Source organism: Carica papaya, chromosome 8 (genome assembly GCF_054855325.1).
Source record: "Carica papaya isolate Zhongbai chromosome 8, ASM5485532v1, whole genome shotgun sequence".
Classification (NCBI taxonomy): Eukaryota; Viridiplantae; Streptophyta; class Magnoliopsida; order Brassicales; family Caricaceae; genus Carica; species Carica papaya.
The window spans coordinates 30,531,831-30,551,326 of record NC_142316.1 but is presented as its reverse complement, the minus strand read 5'-3'; the positions used below and the strand labels follow the sequence as shown (position 1 = coordinate 30,551,326).

Genomic DNA, 19,496 nt, shown 5'->3' with positions numbered 1-19,496 from the left:
ATTTCTCCGTTGTAATTTATTTTCTCAGAATTTCTTGGTGTAATGTTCTTCATTCATCCATCCACAATAAGAGAACCAGACATATTCAGTGCATTGTTACGTTTCTATCAAGTCTATGGAGATTTTATTTTGTGTGAATCTCAATTTTGGAATTCTTTTTTTCTAAGGTGTTATGAAAAGAGGAATCTTCCATATGCACTGACAATCACATTAAATTGATAATATAGAAAATTAACTTTTAGAAATTTTTGTTTTCCATGCGCTATCTTATTCTTCTTCGAAAGCAAAACATGGGATGAAATGACTAACGCAGTGTTTAAGGCCGAGTCTATCATCTAAATAAATGCAAGTAAAAAATACTCGAGCTATAGAAGCATGAACTCTGCATTTGAGTTTACTGTCCGTAATCTCTCAAGAAAAATAGTAAAACCCTATACCGTTTGAACTCCATTATTGTCGAAAATCAAAGATTTGATTCCGACCAAAAGATCACAACAGCTTAAACTGTACGATCCCCGCAGATGCACACGAACGTTCATCAGTAAGAACATCTGAGCTAACAGGATAAAAATAAATATGTTGCTGGTTATCGGTATGACAAAAAAAAATGAACTGAATAATAATCACTGTACAAAAACGTGCTATTACCGATTAAAAAGGTGAGCTAATTTATGAGTTGCATCTATCTGAAATCTTCTTGCAACACATAGATAGACAAGGCGTGTTGAGCAATAAATTTCTTGATAGTACCCGCTCACTCCCCAGTCCACTTGTTAAAACCTTCATGGATTCCCCATGTAGACTGGCTATCAGCAGGTCTTATCTGGTAAAGAAAATGTCTCTTCGCTTAGTAAAGCATAAAATGAACTGAAAAAATGGTGGGGGAGAGAGTCAATATAACTTCTGGTCAAACAAATTAAGTGAAACTTTTAAGTAACACTGAATGAAACCCATTCTTGTCTCGGACTATTCTCAAACTGTTGAGAATTATTAATATCATGATAGCTACATTATGACAGTCCCACAAACTCTCAGGTTTTTCACAGTCCATAGGAGCAGACATTTTAAACTTATCAGACTAAAAGCATTAGCAATGGCAACTTTTTCTCATTGTGCTTCTGCAAAGCATCATTCTTTCGCTGTTCTTCATGTCAAACAGCACAGGATTAGTGTTGGCTGCATACCCAGATAACCTCAGCCTCCCCAAGATTTCTCCTGCTTCTTTCTAACATTTATTAAATTCTAAATCTTCCGGATACATCTTTTATTCGCAAGCCGGATTTTTAAGTTTTAACACCGACAAATACTCAAGTAACAAGAATGCCAAATGGGGGGAAATGCATGAAGACGAACAAGAATCTAAACAACAAGAAGGACAATTACAATGACAGAACCTAATTGACTTTTCCAGCAACTATGCGCCAAATGACAACACTGCCTCATTATTACAAAATCACTGGCTTCAAATGTAACGTACAGATACTACTAAAATTTGGACGTTACTCTCAAATCCAGGACACAATTTTTAACAACCCAATGCGTGTTCTGCAAAACATGTTATTATATGTGTTTGTAATCACATTACAGGATAATGCAGAAGCTTGTTATTTGCCTACAGCAACCTAAGAACTATGTTGCTTCCTTGTTAGTTCCTGTTTAATTAAGTGCACAGTAAGACATAATACGGACTTCTTACTAGCATACAAACACAATAAATTGCATCTATACATGAGAATGAAAGACATAAAAGTATATAAAAGGCCTAAAATACTTACATTCAGGAAAGACGGCGCCACAAAAGAGAACATGCATATCGATGTCATTTGAAAGAAGCTGCAAAAGCTTGGCATTCAATGGACTGTTGAGATTATTTTGAATTTTGAAGATTTATGAATGCTTAGATTCATTGCAAGTGCTAATTTACGTATTTATTATTTTTGAAGTACCTGTAGTACCTATATATATATCCTTTATAACTGAGTTTGTCAAACAAGCAAGATATATGTATAACGCTTCTTCCTAAGCGCCTCTCTTCCATCTAACATGGACACGATGGTATCCTCAAGACCCGTCTGTCTCATCAAATTTTCAGGTCGATTCTGGAACCTCATTTCCTTTGAAACTAAGATAAACATGATTCTTTGAGTCAACACCGTTTTTTCATAAACAAAAAAGACTTCTAACCAGCATCATCATAGCCACTCCGTCCACGTAATTACTCCATATGTAACATTCTTATTCTTCATACTCCAAAACACTTCCATTGCCTTGTTTATTTCCACATTTCCCACACACTGCCATGTTAATCTTGTTCCCGCCTAGATAAGTATTAGCCCATGTCCACTGATCAAACAAAACAGAAACCATACACCTCATTCACCTTAACCATCAAATGGAACAAATGAAATGCTTTCCTTGACTTCCCACATTGCACATATCCAGAGATTATCGCATTCCAAGTAATAGGATCCCTTTGAGGCATTTTCTCAAACAACTTTGTCGTGGAAACAATGTTCAACCATGGCTCGTTTTATATCCCAAACTGGGATCTTGAATTGATTCAAGCACTTCCTGGCAAGAAACCGGACAACCAAATTCACGGTACGTAAAAACCAACCCGCTTTGAACATGTAGGCCCCCATGCCCAAACCCTTTTTTTCTCACTGCACTGTGAACCAAACAGCCCAATCGCGAGCCAAGAAATTGAGGATGTCATTATTGGGTGTATAAATTTTATTTGGAATGAAGAATTCTGCTGTAGAATTGAAAGTTTTTTCTACGTTGAGTTCTTGCATATGCTCTGTTCATGGAGTTTGCCGAGTTCGTGCTCTGGTCTACGAGTTCGTCCTCAGTTCAGGCTGGTTTGGTTTATCATGGTTGATTTTTGAATATGGGCCCGGAAAAATGATATAATTGCTAGATTAATTCACTCGTCCCTTTGATTTTGCACTTGTGGGTTGGGCCACAGTGCTTTTTTAATTAATTTATTAAATATGGATTTGGAAATTTAATGGAGCAACCGAGCCCATTAAGCTCTTTTGCATATTTGAAATATTTTGTATGATAAATTATTAAATTATTTAAAGTTTTACATTTATTATAATTTGATTCTTAAAATTTTTTAATTAAAATTTAATCTATAAATTTTGCATTTGTTTCAAACGTTTAATTTTCTTCCATTTTGTAGTTAAAAAAAAGATAAAATAGTTAAGTCTTATTTGAATATTTTGAAAAAAAAGGTCAAAATGAATTTAATTAATTAATTAATCAAATTAAAATCAATATTAAAAAATACGTATAATATTATCAATTTAATTAATTAATTAAAAATATTTTAAAATTATTTAAAAATAATCGAAACAATATAAGGAGTGACTCTATCTGAGTTGATACATAAAGCGATAGATAAAAGAAAATATTTGAAATACGACTGCCAATAACCTAAAGTAAGTGGATAATATTGATTCATTAACTTATATAGTTTTAAATTATTTTATGAATTTTTAGTATAAAAATGTATAAGTAGATATTGTGATATTATGATTTACATATTTTTTGAAAATATTTAATTTATACTTTCGTATTTGTTAAGTAAGTATTTATTAAAGTTTTAATTTAATATAAGTGTTATTTTATTTTTTGTTTTCAAAGTGTGATTTTGATATATATGCATAACTCATTATAGAAATGAGTTGTTCTTAAAGTACTTGCATTATCCTACGCTCCAATATGATCATACATAATTATTTCGTGTTCAGGTATATTGGTAAAGTGATAAGTGTGTCCCCGTACATAATTGTTTCGTATTCAATTATATAGGAAAATAGTGTGATCTGCATGCCCTAACCGTTCCGTGTTTGGGGGGTAGTAGTGTTTCAAAATACTTATATATATCGTTTCATGTTTGAGTACATGGGGAACCAATGATAAATATGTGTGCCTACGTATAATGTATAATAACTTATTGATCATCTATAATAGTGATGAAGTATAAAATGAAGCAATTGAGAATCTGTTTTCTGATTTATACATTTATCTTGATTTATACATTCATCTTCTGATTCGTATATTTGTTTTTTTTTTAAATATTATACGATATATCTTTATGTTGTATGTAAAGAAAACTATATATTGCATATACTATGATGTGATTTCATAATATTACTTACTGAGATATTTTATTTTATCTCTTATCACCCTCAAGATACCGAAGATACTGCTGCAGAGTGAGCGATGATACAGCGAAAAAATTTTGAAGGTAAAATCTGATATTAAGGTTACTGTTTTGTACTCTTGTTTTGTAATGTAAGTAAGAAAGCCTACAATCTCGTAAATATATTTATGTTTTACATTTAACGGATGTAACACTTTTGTGACTATGTTATGATTAATAAAGTTAAGTTATTTCACTTAACTCAAGTTTATATAACTTAAGTAAATATTGTAAAAGCCCAAAACCCCTTTTTGGGATTCTAAGCATTTAGCCGGCTCATAATAACAAAGATACTGAAATTTCATTTAGCAGAAGAATTAAAAGTTCAAAAATTATATTTCTTGCACATTTACTTAAAATGCCCAAATAGAGGCTATGGGAATGCTTTGGAACTTGAAACGAGAAAGAAAAAAAAACACTAATAAGTAAATATTTTTAATCTCTATTCGAAATTGACAAAGGGGAAAGAGGTAGTTATTTGTTGGTCTCTTGTTGTTCATGATCCCGGTCTTAGTCGTCCTGATCTGAAATGGTTAATAAGAAATGAGTGACCTACAGTATCTTAGTAAGAATATCAACGCCTTACCACTGATACGGAAAATCAAAGGATTGTAAAAAATATAAAATAACCAATGGAGCATGTTTTAAATAAAATCTGAATGTTAATGCATCACTTATTTGTTTTATCGAAAACATTATGTTCCCTTCCTCAACTAGTAGTCCTTTAACCATATCACATCAAAATAAAATCAAGATGATAATGAAAAGTAATAAGTATACATTCTATGACACGTTTTATTGAGTTCTTAACCATTCATCCATAGTCAAGTTACTTATTATATCCATTCTCGTCATGTCATTCCACTTTTTTCCCTACTGATATCGCTGGGGGCCTATAAGAATCCCCGTTATACGTAGAAACCAAACATTTTTTTATTTCATCAGTCATCCTCATACCTTGTCTAGTAACGGGCACTACGATTTAAACACCGTCTCAATACCCTGTCCGATATGAATGTAATAAATTATTTCTAACTCTGTCCAGTATGGGACTTCCTAGCCCAATACGACCGAGGATACGTCCACGATAGGGTGAATCCTATGCATCAAATCTGTACACTCTCTCCTATGATCCTAGTAGACCTTTTTTATCAATTCACACATGCGTATTTTCTATTTGTATTTAACCCATATAAGATTTGTGCTTCAATTAATACTAGAATATAAAATGCATGTTTCGAAACTCGTTACAAATGTAAATAGAACGAAGTAAAATATCGTGATAAAATAAGATCTTTTATATCTAATATTATGAACAACAAAATGAAATAAATAGATTAGGGCGAAACTAACAAGACAGGATACGATAAATAAGTAGAACGCAATAAATAAACAACACAGAATGAAAAACATATTGAGACCAATACAACGATTCAAGATAAGTATTTAATACATTAACTATAGGCGAACATGGTGAGATGAAAATAGGTTAGACCAACATAAAAGAAATAGGAGGCTTCAAAATAAGAAAATAAGCAAGTAATAATGGAAATAAAATAACAAATACAATCAAATAAAAATTGAAGCAAGAATAGCAAATAAATAGCGTTAAGTAAAGTTAGTGACTAACAAAAATAATCATTTAACCAGCTCCATCAGCAACTTGTATTTTAATTATCAAGAATTCACAAAACAATTTAGAATCGTTATTTAAACTCCATTAACTTTAATTTAACCATAACAGGAAAAGGGTTGAGGGATTCTTACTCTAGATCGGTGTGCAAGACACTGCCTTTTTCACTACGGTTCGTAACGGTTCTCAATTTTTGAATTTTTTGGATTTTTCAGGGGTCAAGTTGGGGTTCCGGCACTGATCTCCACCACATGATCATCCTTCTCCGACGCTTTTTCCTCTGGGCCAAACCAATTTTGGCAGTTCCTAGTGAAAATTTGTTTAAATCGTGGTTCGGGGGGTGTCTTACGGAGAAAGAGACCAAAATCAGCCTTACTGGGCAGTTTTCAATCTCTGGTGCGGCGGCACAACTGTGCTTTATCGTCTCTCTCTCTCGGGTTGCGGTCTTTCTTAATTTTTTCTGCATTAGAGTTAGTCTAAACTACCAAAGGCAAAAAAATAGGGGGAACAGGAAAAAAAATTATGCTCACTGGCACGTTTTGGTCTCTAACACGGTGGCGCCGATGTTCCTCCGGTGGCTACGCTTCTCCTCTAGCCACCCTTTTTCTTTTTCTCTGGTCAAGATGTCGATTAGGGTTTCGGGGAGCCGACCAAAAGAGGTTTAAATACCTCTCATTCTTCAATCTGGGTCGTCCGTGCAAGGCCACGTGGAGCAACGAAGGCCGTCCGATCTGGCCTATTTAGGGCGTTTGGATTTTCCTCCCGTGTGCCTCTTAGATCGTTCGATCGGTCAATCCTGTGAATCTGGGCCGTTGATTGTGTGACCATTGGATCCATCACGTGGACGATTAGAGTTGTTCGTTTTAATTCGGATGGGATTGCAATTGGGTCGTTTGTGTAAAGACCCGAAATTTAAAGGAAACAAATTCATATTTTAATGGCAAAAACAAACAATAATGTTAGGGTTACATTCCTTACACAGTAAATTATAGTGCCCAATAGGATTATGAAAATGTCCTTTTTACAGCAGTTTGTAAAAAAAATTAAATAAATGATTGAAAACAAGTAAATAAATGTCCTATGGGGTTAACCTCCACTAGCACTTAATGGAGTTCGGGAGGTAATCTACTCACAACCCTCATGCTTATCAGGATCTGGATCTTATTTTTCTTAATATGAAATGGTTAATAGGAGGGTGAGCTATACTACCCTAGTAAGAATATTACACTAAATACTGATATAGAAACCAAAGGTTGGTAAAAATCATAAAATAACTAATGAAGTTCTTAATTTAAGTAAATTCATTTAACATCAAACTGTTTATTCCATATCCATCGTTACAAATTTTTTAAAATCAATATATAAAGACAATAATTCAAATAACATTATAATTTCATATACAAGTAGATAAGAACATCAATTTTTCTTTTTAACTGCTTATTGGAACCTCTAAGGGTCCATAGGGATATTCCTCTACTCGTGAACTCAATATTCAGATTCTATCAATTAACTCATCCGTCCCATACCCCGTCAATAATGGGCATCAAACATACCATCGCTTCGATATCCCATCCGGTATGAGGGTGAATCATATCTCTCAAACCCTTCCGGTATGGGACTTCTCTGCCCCGTCCAACTGAAGTGATGTCCACAATAGGATTTCCTATGTACTGAATCCGTTTACCCTTTTCTATAGTACCCAGTAAGCCTTTATTACATAGATTCATACCATAAATCGATTATCAGTTGCATACCAATATCTTATGTTTACAGATCAACAGTAAGTCATGTAATAGGTGATACGTATATAAAGAAACATAATTGAGACATTTATTACAAAATCAACCAACAATTGGGGATATGCAGTGAGGTAAACTAAATAACCGAGAAAGCAATTAAGACTAACAATTTAATACACATAATATAATAGTAAGCATTTTAAGCAGTTCAAAAAAAATAAATAATAAACCAGGGCAAATATGAACTGACTTGTAAAGGCCCGTGACCTTAAAAAAAATAGATTATTGTCTAAATGCAAAAGCGAATAATAAAGTTAAAGTTCACATTCCTTACACAGTAAATTGGAATGCCCAATAGGGCTACGAAAATATCTTTTCTACATTGGTTTATAAGAAAAACAAACGAAAATAAAAAATAAATAGATATTTTAAGGGTTAACCTCCACTAGCACTTAAAAGGAGTCTGAGAGGTGAACTATTCACAGCCCATTTGCTGATTGGGATCTAGATCTTGATTTTCTTAATCTAAAATGGTTAATAAAAGGGTGAGATACACTAGCCCAGTAAGAATATCACACTAATTATTGATACAAAAAATCAAAAGTTGGTAAAAATTAGAAAACAACTAATGGAGCCCTTACTTTAAGTAAATATATTTAACTTTGAAAATTTTATTTCGATACTTACCGTTACAATTTTTTTCCAAAATCAACTTATAAGATCAGCAATTATTCTTTTTTAACCTACTTACTAGGATCTCTAGGGGTTCATATGGATATCCCTCTATTCGTGGATGCAATATCAAGATTTGATAATTAACCCAGCCGTCCCCATACCCTGTCTAGTAATGAGCACCAAAAACATCATCGCTTCGATACCCCGTTGGTATGAGGGTGACCATATCTCCCAAAACCCTTTTGGTGTAGGACTTCTCATCTCTGTCCGGTCGAGGTGATGTCCACAGTAGGATTTTCTATGTACCGAGTCTGTCTATCCTTTCCTAGGGTATCTAGTAAGCATTTCTTACATAGATTCATACCATAAACCGATTACCAGTTACATACTAATATTTTATGTTTATAGATTAATAGTAAGTCATGCAATAGGTGATACACACATCAAGAAACATAATTGAGACATTTATTGAAAAACCAACCAATAAATGGGGGATATATGGTGAGGTAAACCAAATGACTAAGAAAGCAATTAAGACTAACAATTTAATGCATATAATATAGTAATAAGCATTTTAAGTAGTATAGAAAAAACAAACAGTAAACCATGGCAAATTTGAATTGACAGGTTCTAACTTCATTAGTGACCTGATATTATTCTTAGGGTCTTTTAATTTTTTACAAAACACAGTATTATCGATTATTAAGCTTTAATTTACTGTAACAATAAAAATGGTGAGAGATTTTTAACCCGAATCGATGTCTGAAATACCGTACTTTTTACTATGTTTTCTAGCGGCCCTTGGGTTTTTTGAATTTTTTCTGCGAAAATTAAAATACCCGTCACGTATCTAAAAATACCCAGAAGACCAAAATAGGTGTAGAAAAACCTTTTTGGCAAACTTTAGGGTTCTGGCACGGCATTTGTAACACCCCTTTTTTTTTTTAACGGTGTACGATAAAGCACTCATACAACACAATACCGAATCCATATTATTCCAACCATGCACAAGAGAAATTTGTCCACCTTCCATGTTCCAAATCAATTGTACATACATCTCCACCTCTACAACACATAGTAATACAATATCAAACATTCCTAGATATTCAATATCCAGACTAAACCATCCTTTCAAACTGCTTTAAATCACAACAAAACTTGTGCCCTATGGCACTACCGACGGGGCTCCGTTACCAGCCGTTCGGATCCCAATTCCGTCCTTACTCCGCCTGTGAATGATGAGAAGTGAGTTCACATAACTCAATACGATAAAAATCAAGTTGTAAGTGTAATATGCAGTGACAAGAATTTCCAGAAATGTCTATATGTATTTATCCTACCCAACCCCAACAACTCATAACCCTCTCCCTACACTAATTATCAAGGTCCTATTCCAAGGAAATAGCACGACCAAACAACCCCACCCACCCAACAATCATCCATTAACTCCCGTCACCAACATCGGCGACTCATACACTCTTCCCCCATCTCCCGACCTCACGAGACCACACACACACCCACCCAACCACCTTCATTCCACATCACCAATATCGGCGACTCATACCCATATCTCCACCTCTCGACCTAATAGGCCACGCACACACCCACACACCATTATTCTGCGTCACCAACATCGGCGACTCACACTCACTCCTCCACCTCTCGACCTAAAGAGGCCACACACACACACAAATACCATTGTCTCGCGTCACCAACATCGGCGACTCATACTCACTCCTCCACCTCTCGACCTGAAGAGGCCACACACACACACAAATACCATCGTCTCGCGTCACCGACATCGGCGACTCATACTCACTCCTCCACCTCTCGACCTAAAGAGGCCACACACACACACAAATACCATCGTCTCGCGTCACCGACATCGGCGACTCATACTCACTCCTCCACCTCTCGACCTAAAGAGGCCACACACACACACAAATACCATCGTCTCGCGTCACCAACATCGGCGACTCATACTCAATCCTCCACCTCTCGACCTAAAGAGGCCACACACACACACAAATACCATCGTCTCGCGTCACCGACATCGGCGACTCATACTCACTCCTCCACCTCTCGACCTAAAGAGGCCACACACACACACAAATACCATCGTCTCGCGTCACCAACATCGGCGACTCATACTCACTCCTCCATCTCTCGACCTCGTTGGGCCACGCACACACACAAACATTTCCACCTCCCGTCACCACCATCCGTGACTCATGCACCCTTCTACCCCTCTCGGCCTTGCTAGGCCACACTCACATACATATCCCCTCCCCGCTCCACCAACATCGGCAACTCAACCCGCCCCTACCAACGGCCTCCAAATCTCCCCTCCCAAACCGCATGCTCCCATCTCCCCTTATACCATGCTAGCCCCAAGCGTTCTAACTTGCTAACTCCTACTGACCACATTACTCCCCTTCTCCCATCCAATCCCCCTCAAATCTTGTTTCCTAGTCCCCACTGCCGTACCTTCCAGCTCCCTTCCCTCTCCCACTGCCCCCTACCCGCTACCTCCCCCATCCTCCTGCCTCCTCCCGGTTCCTATACACTTTTGCCTACCTAGGGCGATTAACCTCTCCGCTTGCACCGTTTCACGCCACATACACGCCCTCACCACCGTGCATTTCGGGGAAACACATCACCGCCTATTAGCGGCTCCCTCCACATCCCCACCCACGCACACACCACGCACACACCTCTTCTGTCCTCTCGAGTTTTTATCCCACCCGCGCCCCCTAGATTGTTCTCTCACATCCTCCTCACTCTGTTCTACCCGCACCACCCCCATCCTTCCCCACGGCTCCCCACACGCCTCCAACACCGCCATACTTTCCATTCCTTCCCCGATCACCTCCGTGAGTGCGCGGGACAACCCCACGCTTGCGGCCTACCTTCGCTGCTCCACTCCGTCGCGCCATTGCCGACGCCGCAACCTGCAACAAAATTCTCTACACACACACACCACACCAAACAGCTCAAATTTTCACTGTACCTCCCGTTTCCATCTTCCTTCTTCCTGCCGGTCGCGTCGTCCGTCCACGGCCTCCTTCCCTCTCCCTTCTCGCTCCCCTCTGCCCCGACTCTCTCCTATCTCCTTCTGGAACTTTCCTCTTCTTCTTCGTCTCCGCTGTCCTCCTTCCCTCCTTTTCTCTTTTCTCTTTTTCCTTTTCTTTCTCTTTTTTTTTCCTTTCTCCTCCTTTTTCCTTCTCCCTTTCCCGACCTCCTTTTATACTCTGCCAGCCTACCCCAAAATGACGTCGTTTTCCTACATCCCAAAACGACGTCGTTTTCCTTTCTTTCAAAACGACGTCGTTTTTCCCCTCTCTAAAACGACGTCGTTTTTATTATTATTATTATTTTTTTCTATTCTTCTACTTTCTAGTCCTTACAGCATTGCTGCCGACTCTGCCGCCCACGGTGGTGATTTGCCTCAGTCTGGCTGGTTTCGGTTGGTTTTGACCAGTTTTACATTTAAACCTGTAAAAAAATGAGTTAGGAGGCCTCGGTTGGCCGAAAAAGGTAAAAAACTGAAACCTACTAGTGGGGTGGTCTTTGGGTGCGACGACTCCGCTAGTTTTCCTTCTTGGTTGAGGTCCATCTTCGGCTAACCTGTATCAAAAAAGGACGGTGAACACAGTGGTCAAAAAATCACGCGAAACAAATACAGAAAAAGGGTCATCGGAGAGAGTTTTGGGTTTTGGCCACAGTTGTCGGCTAAAATTTGTCCATAATTTTTGGCTCACTGACCGACCCTTTGACTCCGATTTGGGCATAGGGAGAATCAGGATCGAATTTCGAGTGGGAATAAGGAAAAATTACTTGTTTTGGTGTCAGTTGTGGATCTGGTGCGGCGATGACGGCAGTCAGTTTCTTTTATGACCGCCTTTCTTCTTCTTCTCTGATGAGGACTGGTGCAGCTAAGATTTCATGAAACACGATGTTTAAATACCCTCCCCATATCGATCTGGGCCATCCATGCAGGAACACGTAGTCCTCTTCCGTCCGTTAGATCTCTCTTATTCGGAAAATGAATCTAGACTGCACGATCGGATTAAATCTGACCGTTCGATCGCGCCTGAAGGAGAAACGTATCTAAGTCGTACGTGTGTGTGGGATGCGATCTAGACCATCGGATAACCGAGGCACACAGATCGCCTGCATGGCCTCCCGCGTCAGCGTCTCCGCCACGCAGCATTTTCTGGTTTGCTGTGGCTGCTGACATGACCGTCTCACATGGCTATGTTTTTTCTTTTTGTGATTTCACCTACTATTTTTAAATTTTCTTTCAAAAATACGTCTTTATTCACAATTTCACTCATTTTTTCCAAAACTATTTTCAATTTCGTCAATAATTTATTTTTTCTAATAACTTAAATAAAATAAAATTATAATATATTTTTTTTACTAATTTATATACATTTACAGTTTGTGTGAGCGGTAATAGATCTAAGCCGTTCGATCCCATAGGTACGTGGATCGCCAGTGTGACTTCCCGCGTGGAGAGGTCTGCTGACATGTTTGCCATGCGACGCGTCTTAATTTGCCGCGCTGCTAATGTGGTCGTCCTACGTGACCCGTTTTTTTTCTTTTCGCGAATTGAAATAATAATTGAAATCTCTTTTTAAATCTCTTTTCAAAAAAATAATAATTAAAATCCATTATTTTGAGACTAATTTTCGCACTCAGGATGTTATAAGTATACTTCAGTCATTACTCTATAAGATGGGATATGGTCCGTGATGAATACACTTAATAAGTTTTTCTAAATCGACATTAGATCTCTTTATTATTTGGCTAAAGACGTATGATTCATAATTAGACTAAAAAATTAAAAGATTCATGAAAAAAATCCTTCTAATATGATTTTAAGAATATATTTAACTCATAAATAGATTATATTTAGTAAAATACAGAAATTTCAAAATTATGTTAGTAAAATATTTATAAAAATAATACATTTATCATTATTTTTTGTCGCTTTTTATTAAAAAAAAATGATTAAAATTAAAAAAGTTTTTGTATATCAACATAAATTTTACTTAGTAAAACAAGTTACAGCAAATTCTATCCTGAAACTTAGTCGACCTTCCCTTTCCCCTTCCCCTCATCTGATTTTATGGCTTGTTTTTGTTTTTGTTTTTACCCATTTTCCCCTCATCTTTCACTTATTATTATATCAAACGAATATCTTGCTATTGCTATTGCTATTTATATAGAATTCGAAGCTTCTTATAATCTTGTTGGTAAAAGAATAGGAAGCCATATTTGAATAAAAGATAAAGAAGTATATGTTAATTTGGAGTCAAGTTTCTAATCTGAATTTATGCTCTATTTTCGTACCTGGGTAGATACAATTTAGTTATTGTAAAATAAGAATTTCTAAAAATTATATTTTGCAAGAATTTTTATTTATGCAAATAAAAGTTAATGTTTGAAAGAAAGAAGCACCTCAGTTAATCTCACATTTGAACTCAATTTTATATAGTATAAATTATCTATTTGAAAAAATATGTATATATAGATAAGATTTTTTTTATAACATAAAGAAAAACTCTTTTCTCAATCTTTACCACGATCATATTAATCGTTTACATTCAGGTCATGAAATTATGTCGAGACATATTACATGTTACTGCACATGCAACTATAAGTACTATGATTACCGGATGATTTTCTCATATAAACATTTCATATAAAAAAATTTAATGTTTTAAGTTAGTTATTGTAATCACATTCAGAACACTAGTGAACTTACTACTGAAGTAAGCATTATGAGTCAGTTACCACCAATTTATAAGAAAAAATGATCAATTTTATTTCGTCGGTGAGATTTGAACTCATGATCTTTAAATAAAATATTAAAATTTTAATTATTATACAATCACATTATTAAAAATACTCATAAATTATTAAATAATAGTAACCTGGAACGATAAATCAACCTAAATTACATGAATTAAATATGTAAGCAGTAGCTAGAACTTAAGAATACCTGAACCATCTTGCATAGGATGAAGTGATTCTTTTGCAAAACAATCATGTTTGAATCTAAGTTGGATAAGGTCAAAGATTGAGAAATTTCAAGTTTGATCAATTTTCGATATTGAACCATAATTACTCAACACATTTGATATAGAAAATATATAAAAGATTAAACTAGTCTCCAAAATTTAATATTTATTATAATTTAGTTCTTTATATTTTTTCATTACAATATAGTTTTTTTATATTTTCTCTTTATTCTAAACGTCCAATATCCTTTCGTTTTATAGTAAAAAAAGTTGAAACTAGTTAAATCATGTTTCAATACTTTAAAAAATAATTTAAAAAACTAATAATTTATATTAATTAATTAAATTAATAATAATAAATTTTAAAAAATACAAATTTATTAATTTAATTAATGAATAATAATTATTTTTTGAACTATTTTTTATAATCTCAAATATAATCTAACTAGTTTATGCTTTTTTGTTACGAAAATAAAATAAAATTAGACATTTATAATAAAAAAATATATATAAGGGACGGACAAAATTATAGCAAAAAATATTAAAAAGTAGATTGTAATAAGAGTTAGATTTTAAAAATTAATTTGATAATTTTTTAAAAATATATTATTTTTATTTTTATTTTTATTAATTACCTTTAAAATATATCTATCTGGGTAAGAGATAGAGATGAAGTTAGTGATGTTTAGAGGATTCTATTAATTCCATCACTTAGAGATCACCATCAAATTTCCCTTGTTAGACCTTCAATTCAGATAGAGATGGTATCCTCATAATTTCCAACTCTACCTTCCATTTAAAAGAAAGTTCCTACCCACCAATGTACTTTGCTCTGTGTGCATGCGTCTCTCTATATATATATATATATATATATATATACACGTATATATATATATATATACACACACGTATAAAGGTTAGACCAATTTTGATGATTGACCAAGATGGAGTTTCATATTTACAAGCATGGTCTAGATAGATATAAAGCAATGTAGAGTACTTAAAGAATTAGGCAAATTGTGAAGTTGCACACAACTTTACTTCTCTTTTTATTCACGATCAAAACACAGAAAAATTTAAGTACATCCACTTACTTGATTTATCTCGTTATTCAAATAGGAAAGTGAGATAACTTTCCTTTTCCACAAGTGAAGTAATTGAAAACACACTCTACCTCCCAACTATTCAAACCTCAAATGCTTCCTTGATCAACAACAAGGTGGCAAATTTTACCAGCCTAACTACACACACACACACACACAAAAGCACATGCAGCTATCACCAATTAACTTGTAACCATTAATGCATGCACTTGTGTGTGTGTGTATACGTACATATATATATACATAGATGTTGTCATCTTGGGTTCAATGTATACATATGTTGTATGTTAAAGTGAAGAGGTCTGTCCTAATTAATCTGCTTGTCTCTTGAGCTAAGAAAGCCAACATATATAGCTAAATGCAGTAGTTGAAATAAGTTTAGATATTTTGTTGTTACATCTTTTATGGAAAATTAAGCTTTTTTTATTTGCTTTTATCGGATGATTACTAATAACTATAAATTAATGCATTAAGATACGATAATCCAGCAGGTTCATGAATTAGATTAGGCGTGTTGAGATTCAATTGTTCATAAAAAGAAATAAAAAGAGGACAAGATAAATATGAAGTTTAATCATACCCAAAATATACACCAATTATATATACCAACTTTCTTTTATTGTGAAACCCAGAAAAAAAAAAAAAAAAAAGGTAAAATATAATTTTATGTTATAGTTTAATTTTTGTGAATATAAATTTATTAAATTTTTTTTATTTTTTATTTTAGTTTATTAGTTTTAAGCTTATGAATATTCATTTTTGTTTATTTGAAAAAATATATTCTTTTCTTGTATGATCGATTTTAATTTCGATTCTAGTCATATCATTTTTTACGATAATAATTTGATTATCGATAATCAAATTATAGACCCGCCCAGCAATCTTATTAGCTAAATAAATTTTCTTAAAAGGTTGTTTTAACATGTAGAAGATATTTTCTTCAATAATAAATGAAACACCTTTTTGCACATAAAATATCAAGAAAACAAGACTTCTTATTAATTTGGATAAAATTTTATTAAATAATTTTGATTGTGATACCTATCTAATTATTTAAATGGAAAACTATATTTAGTTATTAAAAATAAATGTTATTATCATAATTATTATTTTTGATAATTACTATTTACATCTTTTATTTATATAAAAATATATATAATTAAAAAGTAAACTACATAAGCACAATCGAAGTGTTTGATATTAAAATTATTTGAAAAATAAAAAGGTTAGGAATGATTATAACATAAAGACTGATAACTTTAAGGATAAAATAAAATAATAATTAAAATATTTGTTCTTCCTCTGCCATTAATCTTATTTTAAGAAGCATTATCTAAAATCATTCACAACTTTTAAGCAAACAATACAAATATTATTTAATTTATCTTCTTTCTTTTGCTTTTCCTCCGTAAAGTTTTTAAATTTTAATATTTAAATGAAATTATAATATGATTAAAGAATTGAGGTATAAAATTATTTTTTTAATAAAAATACTTTAATATTATTCATGCATTAATTTAATAATTAAGATATTAATATTTTCTTTAAAAGTGATGAGTGTTTTAAATTTATTATTTATATGTATTAGAAATTAATTTATAATATTTAATTTAATAATGTATTAATAAAATTTTAATAATTGAATTAAATATTTTTCTAATAAATTATTATGATCTTAAGAGAAAATATCTAATAGCGTTTAGTTTCTTCATAATTTGAAAATAAATATATTTTAAAGAATAGTATTTTATTTTTTTAAATAAAAATATCAATAAATAACGAGTACCCTGCAAAAACATGTACTACCATAGTCTTGTAGGTTGTGGCAGAGGAGAGGGGTATTTTGGTAACTTCAAACATCTATCTACCCTCCCAAGAAAAAAAAAAAAAAAAAGCAAAGTCCCCTGTCCTTTCATGGAGCCTCCTTATAACCCCCATCAAGCAATCCACCTCAGAGGAGAATCTCTCTGTTTTTTTCTTCTCTCTCTCTCTCTCTGTCTCTCTCTCTCACTCTCTAGTTTTCAGCTTTCAAGTTCTCTGTTCAACACAGAAAACGAAGTCGTTTCAATCTCTTCCCATTTCCAACTACTCACTGAAGAAGAAACCTCCTTCTGCTTCTCGCTTTCAAGCCGTACCTTTCTCTTCTGGTTAACCTTAACGTCCTGTTTGCCGACTGCGACTCTTCTGGCGCTCGCACTCCTACATTTATAATAACTATAAGTAATCCAAAGACTTCTCTTTGTGGAAGCCAGAGCCTTGTAGATCAATCTGAAAGTGAAATACATTATAATTGCTTCTTCACCCAAAAGTATGACCTTTTAAAATTTCTGGGAATTTTTACAGTATCCATAGCTCAGAAGCCATGGCAGGTATAAAAGTATGCGGCAATCCCAACATGGCTCTTTTCCTTCAAAATGAAAAGCTTCCTTCTTCTCCTCAACTACTTGAGTCTCTATGGATTCCCACTTCCTCTAATCTTCATGGTAAATTTCTCATTTTTGTTTCTCTTTTTCTGGGTCCTTTAATTTTTTAGTTATTGTGGGAAATCACTCTGTTGTTTGCTTTATCTTTTCTTCTTGGGATTGTTGTCTTCTACCCTTTTATTTTTTAACTTCGAATCATGGGTTTTATCTGGTTCTTGGAGATCTCGAAGTAATAAAATATGTTTTTCTCTTTGTTTTTCTTATTATGATCACTGTTTTGTGCTGTATTGGATTTACTCGATCAGTTCATGGCGTTTCAAAAAGCTTATTTACCAAAAGTTGTGACCTTGTTTTTTCCAATGGGTTTCCCATATCAGAATTAACCATTTACCAGTAATCATACTGAAAAAGAAAGGTTGGAATCTTTTACTTAAATTCCCACTTTAGGGTTCACTAAACTGTGGGGTTCTGTACTCTCTTCACCTTGACTTTACTTCATTTTTTGTGCTTTTGGAATTAATCCTTCACTTTTGTTAAATTCAGCTGCTTTACCGTTAGTCATCGAGTTTGAGAATTGATTTTTTTTTAACTTTTCTGGGTGTCTCTGTATTTTCTTCAGGGTCAAGATCCATGGTTGATTTTGAGAAAGTGACAGAAGGAGAAGCCATTGATGCAGGGTTTTTTCAAGCAATGGATAGAGAAGAAAATGTGGATGAGGATTATGATACGTGCTTGAATCCGCCGGGAAAGAAACGACGGCTAACAGCCACCCAAGTTCAGTTCCTGGAAAGGAGTTTTGAAGTTGAGAACAAGCTCGAACCAGAGAGGAAACTCCAGCTCGCCAAAGAACTTGGCTTGCAGCCTCGCCAAGTCGCCATTTGGTTCCAAAACCGCCGGGCTCGGTTCAAGAACAAGCAACTCGAAAGAGACTATGATTCATTAAAAGCTAGCTTTGATAAACTCAAGGCCGATCATGATAAACTCCTCAAAGAAAACGAAGCTTTGAAACAAGAAGTAAGCTTCCTTTCACCATTACTAATTTGATAATGTTCAATAACATTTTGAAGTTTGTTTCTTTGATGCCAATGGCTTCTTTTTTTTATATTACCCAGCTCGTCTCAATTCAAAATAAGTTGATTCACCAAGACAAAATGAAGGAAAAAAACCTGGAGCCAGCTGATCAGGAAATTAACCTATCAAATGAAGATGAACCTAATCTGCCATTAATGATGACCCTTAAACAGGAAGATGTAAGCTCGGCTAAAAGTGATGTTTTTGACTCGGATAGTCCCCATTACACCGATGGAAATCAGTCATCACTCGGAGAACCTGCTGATTCTTCTCATGTTTTTGAAGCAGATCATTCTGATTTTTCACAGGATGAAGATGATAATAATCTCAGCAAGAGCCTTTTGCAGCCACAGTGGTTTTTGAAAATGGAAGGTGATTCTACTTACGGACATGATGACATGGCTGCAAATTCATGTAGTTTTGTGTTTGATCAGCCAATTTGGTCGTGGCTTTATTAGTTAGTTGAATCAGGACTAATTATTATGAATCATCTTGGTTAAAGTTCTACATCCATAATCCATCCTTCAAGAAACTTTGCACAAATCAATGTTCCCATGTTCATTGTAAAATTATGGTTATATAGTGAATGGCCATCAGTAAATCTCCTAAA

At 34.4% G+C, this 19,496-nt stretch overlaps 1 protein-coding gene and 1 long non-coding RNA gene across 3 annotated transcripts; one reads left to right on the top strand and one right to left on the bottom strand.

Moving 5' to 3' along the window:
• Window positions 1-265: 265 nt before the first annotated feature.
• Window positions 266-2,861, bottom strand: LOC110822816 (uncharacterized). 2 transcript variants are annotated; one of them, XR_015814125.1, is made up of 3 exons: window positions 1,776-2,861; window positions 649-823; window positions 266-556 (listed from the first exon to the last, which is right to left on the bottom strand). It is a non-coding gene; the product is annotated as an uncharacterized LOC110822816 (long non-coding RNA). The 2 variants fall into 2 exon arrangements; XR_002541295.2 differs by having other exon boundaries at window positions 270-551.
• A 14,488-nt stretch (window positions 2,862-17,349) lies between these two features.
• On the top strand, window positions 17,350-19,496 carry ATHB54 (Homeobox-leucine zipper protein family). Its single transcript, XM_022037455.2, has 3 exons — window positions 17,350-17,875; window positions 18,435-18,829; window positions 18,928-19,496. Exons 1-3 carry the CDS (start codon window positions 17,755-17,757, stop codon window positions 19,342-19,344), a joined length of 933 nt encoding a protein of 310 aa, XP_021893147.1. The 5' UTR covers window positions 17,350-17,754; the 3' UTR covers window positions 19,345-19,496.

Excerpts from the sequence above, each read along its gene's own strand:
- ATHB54 (XM_022037455.2), top strand. The coding sequence starts at position 17,755 with ATGGCAGGTATAAAAGTATGCGGCAATCCCAACATGGCTCTTTTCCTT. Across the intron at positions 17,876-18,434 it reads CACTTCCTCTAATCTTCATG|GGTCAAGATCCATGGTTGAT; the intron begins GTAAATTTCTCA and ends TATTTTCTTCAG. Across the intron at positions 18,830-18,927 it reads ACGAAGCTTTGAAACAAGAA|CTCGTCTCAATTCAAAATAA; the intron begins GTAAGCTTCCTT and ends TATATTACCCAG.